Consider the following 5249-nt stretch of genomic DNA (forward strand, 5'->3'; position numbering starts at 1 on the left):
TCGTAAATGATGAGTTGATGAACAATACGTTCAGCAGTTGAGATTGAATATTTTTCGAACTAAGCAATTTTTCCAAAAAGAATTGAGATTCTGGTCTGATCTGGTAATTTTGAATGCATTAATGACAGTAGCAGAATTATGTCCCATAATTTTTAATCAAAATCCAAGTTATTCAATGACAGTGGAGTGTTCATTTTTTGGTGATAGAGGAATTGATGAGATTATAATAGAACCCAGTTTCGAAAAAATATGTCATTATGGTCATCTTTATTGTCAACATTTTCAAGAAATATTAAACACGACCATACATGAAATTTTCAATAGAGTTAATATTGGATGTACACAATGTATCACGAAAAGTGTACACTTTCATAACCATCTTTTTATCAATTGTCCATCGGATCATAAGTTTCGAGTTCCAATACGCGACTTCACGAAAACATTGAACGTGAACAATGGTCTATATATTCTAGCCGGAATTGTAAATTTTCATGACCCAGAAATTATTAACGAAAATAGCTTAGGACATTATACAGCAGGCATTGTAAAAGGAGAGAAATGAATCATTGCAGATGATTTATCTCCTCAGAGAATTGTTGAAGTATCGTCATCCCATCAAATAAATCCTCATTTATGCATATACGTAAAATGAAGAGTCACGACATAGCCGAATTTTTGTACAGCTTATATACATAATAGAGGTAATACTTCTGAAGAAATGCATAATGAGATATATAGATGTTGGGTTCTATGACAACGAACTGACTGAATTGGAATACCATGTCTATTTGGAAGAACAAAAAAGTATCCCTTGAAGAAATTAATATTTAATCTTCAATCCTAAAAGGTTTAAAATGATTGTAATGAAAGAAGTAAGAATTGGTAATGACTTTCATAAAGAACATTTCAGATCAACTTCTTCAGTGTAACATAATTCAACGCTCTGACGAGAAAGGTTCACTATCGCACACAAAGCTAAAGCACGGTAAGTGATACCCCCACTCCCGCTCATACCAGGGATTGGTAGGACTTCCTCTTCAGAGGGTTGATCCTATTCTAAAAGGAACACGCATGTCACAATCGATTGTATCGAAAATCTCGCAAAAGTGAAGGCACGATTCTTTATTGGTTCATTGACAGTGCCGCGAAATTTTCATTTGAAATAATCTCATATCATTGATTAGACGTTCACGCCACCTGCTGTGTCAGCTGCCAACGAACGTTCACGTGCCCACGCCGATCCCCAGCATATTCCTTTTCACCATTAGACGTTCACGCCACCTGGTGTGTCAGCTGCCAACGAACGTTCACGTGCCCACGCCGATCCCCAGCATATTCCTTTTCACCATTCGGTAATTACACCAGGCAGCCGTTCCGCCAAATTACGTGAAATGTTCCGAAACGAAATCCGCGTTAAAAATTGACAGTGCCGCGAGATTTTCATTTGAAATATTCTCATATCATTGTTAGACGTTCACGCCACCTGGTGTGTCAGCTGCCAACGAACATTCACGTGCCCACGCCGCTCTCCAGCATATTCCTTCTCACCATTCGGTAATCACACCAGGCAGCCGTTCCCCCAAATTATGTGAAATTTTCCAAAGCGAAATCCGCGTTAAAAATGCCAGTGCAAAGCCATCCATTTACCTCTACTGAGGAAATTCTCAATTTTGAGGCGGGAGACACAGCTGTGTAAGTATTTCTTTATTCTAATTGTTATTTTGTCTGCAAAATAACATAGAAAAGTACACACCATAACCTCTCAAGTCACATGGCATGGACAAATTCTTTTCATCTGCACTCAAGAATTAATATCAACGACCCCAGTAAATCATGATAGAACAACTGGAAATCCGGTTTTTGTTTGATTCATTTAATTGAATTATCAAAAATTGAAAACTAAAAAAAAATTGACATAGAAAGTGTGGGATATCGAGGAATTCATTTTTTTTTCATCTCACAGGATACTCTCGGGTTACGTCGATAAGATTGATGGGGTGAAAACTGTCAGCAATGGAAAAAAAACATTGCTGAAGTTTGTCATAAACAATGGGGACGGAACGAGGATTCGTGTACTGATGTGGGACAATGTCGCCAAGGTCAACTCACCGAAGATTTCCCATCACCAGGTATTTCTTCATGTTAATAATAATTAGTTGTCCCAACAGAATTTTCATCATCAATAATTATTAATCGAAAACCTTGAACTGTGGGTAAAACATTTCTTTACAAAAAAAAATTTCCTCTTCAGAAAATGTATATCACTATGGGTTGCATTACTCCTACAAATGCTTCTTATCATGGGAACGAAGACGTTGTTGATGTGGAGTTCAATGCTCAGGCAGCGAGTACCATCAAATATCTGGGAATTCTCGAAGGAGCTGGAATTATTGTCCCAGAAAATTACCCGGAAGTTGCCATGGAAACTCTCCTTCGTAACCAAGACGCTCCAGTGTCAGTCACTGGGTTCATCAAGAGTCCATTTGTTGAAGTTGTCCATTTCTCGGCTTCTTACGGTGGAGGCAGCATTGTCAATGGTAAACACAGGCTCGCTGTTCAAATTGCCATCTTCAAGGACAAGAAAGAGATCGAGGTTGGAACGTGTGTCAAGCTCATGGGGAAACTGAAGTCCAGGATCATGAAGACCAACAAGTCACATGTCGAGTACTACTTCGAAGTCCCAGACATGAATCACATCGTTGTCATCGAGGGAAAAACGGCTACGGAGGAAGAAATGTCCAAAGCAATCATCTCAGCGACCTCCAAACGCTACTCAACTGGAGATTTACCGAAACCAAAACGTCGCTCGAACGTTCAGGATGCAGAAGAGATTCAGAGAAAGATGTCAATTGAGATGAATGAAATTCAGAGAGACATCTCGATGGAAAAATGAAAACACGTACACCCATCGCTAGGTGCAAAGGGGTATTATTACTGTTATTTCAACTGAGAGACAATATTTATCATTATTATCACTAATCTTTTCGTAGATTTTTCTCAAATTAAATTTCCTGTGATTTCATTCAGATTGAGAAAAAAAACTTTCAAGAGAACAATCATAATGTAAAAAATAATTTCGTCACGTGAAAGAGTTAACTTTCTAAAAAAATCATTCGAGACTAGAATTTCATTAACTTAAAGATGACTAGACAAAGACTAGATTTATCGATAATTTATTTTTGAAGACTAAAAAACTAGAAAATGACTAGAACAGTATTTCCTTAACCTAAACTTGACTAGGGAAAACTAGAGACGTAAATTAATTGGAAACTCCAATTTGTGATATTCATTCGTGAATAATAATTTAATTTATTTATTAAAATATAACTAATCGTGATATGCAAGAGCCAAATGTATAAAGCATTAATAGTAACAGAGACTCGAATCGTAGATAATTTAGAGCCTAAGAAAAATATTTATTAAAAAAAAATGCTTGCATAATCAATACTTTTAATATGAGAGAAAGACTAATTAAGTTCTCTGAGAAATATGATTGTTACACATCTTGAGTGGAATTGAATTCCCATTTTCTCATACATGGATGGAAAGATTGTTTAAATTCAATCGATTCTTTAAGATAATTGTGCATCTTTTTCAGTTAAAAACTTCAATTTTAAGTGATTCGAGCAAACAGCATGCACTTGAAAAAATATTGTCGATCAACAAACGAAAAAATGATTTAAAAAAAAAATTGTAATAATCCCTGTATCCTCATTGCCATATAACGTATGTAACGTAATGTTTCTTTGTATTTTCCTCTCGATTGTAAGATGTTTGTATGGAAAATAAAAAGTGATTGTCATAGAACAGAAATAAATAAACTAACATCACTCTTCATTGAATTTGGTACAAAATTTTCTCTTTCTTTTAAAATGAGGGGAAGGAATTACTGCTTACGGAATGAAGGAATTACCGACGGTCGTTCATGTAGCTAGGGGTAGATTTTCATGGAAAGAGCATGAGCGACACGAGACTTCGGGTGCTATGTCAATATAAAGTAGAAGTATTGTTGTTTCCCACATTATTAAATAATTATAATCTGGAAACAATTCAGAAATGATATTTTAACGGTTCCGGGAGTTGTGGGACACCAAAAAGCATCGAGTTTCATTCTTCGATCTTGAAATATCAATAATTGATAACCCACAAGGCGATTCGAATGGTCCATTGAATTCCGTAGGAGAAAAAAACCACAGTCAGTAGATTCATTTGCATTTTCTATCTATCTATGATGACTCGAATAAATTACATGAACTTGAATTTTTTTTTTCCATGACAAATTAGGCCCCTCGAACAAAATTTCATGCCTGTACGTAAATGAATACGCCTAACCTCAATTCACATTTCATGTCGCCCTCCTTGCATGGAATTCTCTGCTCTTAGATGATAATACCGATGCACAACGAATACAAAACGTGATTCTCTTGCAGGGAAATAACTTTCAGAGCGCTGGAGGTCGATGGGCTAATTCTTTCCTTATTCACTCCAGGTGCCAAGAACAAAATCCTGTGCTCCGTTCATACCCTCAACCAATCAATCAAGGTAAGCAGATAATTTCTTCGTGTATTCGACTGAAATTTTCATTGCAAATGAAATTTTTCTTTATTGAATTCTTTTCATTTTCAGATTTCTCGGACTCCTCCCCGAGGTGATTGTGAGCATCAAGAACATCGCAGTGATTATCCCATCGAAACATTTACAGATTTCAAGAAAATAGTTTCAAGAGTTTACACATAGAGAATCAGATCCTAGAACTCAGATCCTAGAACTCAAATCCTAGAACTCAGGTCTTAGAACTCAGATCGAGTATAAAATCGGAGCGAGAAATTTAAGAGTCCAAAGATTCTCAACTGTAAAAACAGTCACGAGTCTTTCAATACAGATACTGAAACATACAGCCAATACAAGAATTCAACTTTCCAGAGATTCCAACCCGAAAACTCAGTTTCAAGTCTTTGAATACAGTTACTGAAACTTCCATCTGATATCACGAAACACTAGATATTGAACGAAACAAAATAGATCTAGATTTACCTACATTGTAATAACAGAATAAAAACTCTGAATATTTGAGTCCAAAGGTTCTATTGATATTCAAGAAAAGAATAAATAATTACTTTTTTTCTGAAAATAACCCGTTTTAATAATTTCTTCACCTAGAATCAACCACTATCATTCAATTTCAGCAAACACAATTGATTTATCTAGCCACGAAATTCAATAAATCTGTAGGGAATCACCACTTTCCC

At 35.9% G+C, this 5249-nt stretch overlaps 1 protein-coding gene and 1 long non-coding RNA gene across 2 annotated transcripts; both read left to right on the top strand.

Annotated features, from left to right (window-relative positions):
* Window positions 1–1565: 1565 nt before the first annotated feature.
* On the top strand, window positions 1566–3022 carry LOC107045766. The gene is made up of 3 exons (XM_015268125.1): window positions 1566–1692; window positions 1964–2129; window positions 2252–3022. The coding sequence occupies exons 1-3, from the start codon at window positions 1622–1624 to the stop codon at window positions 2891–2893; spliced, it is 879 nt and encodes a 292-aa protein (XP_015123611.1). The 5' UTR covers window positions 1566–1621; the 3' UTR covers window positions 2894–3022.
* Window positions 3023–3991: 969 nt separating this feature from the next.
* Window positions 3992–5036, top strand: LOC107045767. Its single transcript, XR_001461480.1, has 3 exons — window positions 3992–4195; window positions 4431–4542; window positions 4627–5036. It is a non-coding gene; the product is annotated as an uncharacterized LOC107045767 (long non-coding RNA).
* Window positions 5037–5249: the final 213 nt, after the last annotated feature.

This window comes from Diachasma alloeum, unplaced genomic scaffold (genome assembly GCF_001412515.2).
Source record: "Diachasma alloeum isolate Michigan unplaced genomic scaffold, Dall2.0 Dall_scaffold_01066, whole genome shotgun sequence".
Classification (NCBI taxonomy): Eukaryota; Metazoa; Arthropoda; class Insecta; order Hymenoptera; family Braconidae; genus Diachasma; species Diachasma alloeum.

Bases quoted from the DNA above. Each gene is read 5' to 3' on its own strand.
- LOC107045766 (XM_015268125.1), top strand. From the start codon at position 1,622: ATGCCAGTGCAAAGCCATCCATTTACCTCTACTGAGGAAATTCTCAAT. The intron at 1,693-1,963 runs GTAAGTATTTCT...TTCATCTCACAG, and splicing joins GAGGCGGGAGACACAGCTGT to GATACTCTCGGGTTACGTCG. The intron at 2,130-2,251 runs GTATTTCTTCAT...TTTCCTCTTCAG, and splicing joins CGAAGATTTCCCATCACCAG to AAAATGTATATCACTATGGG.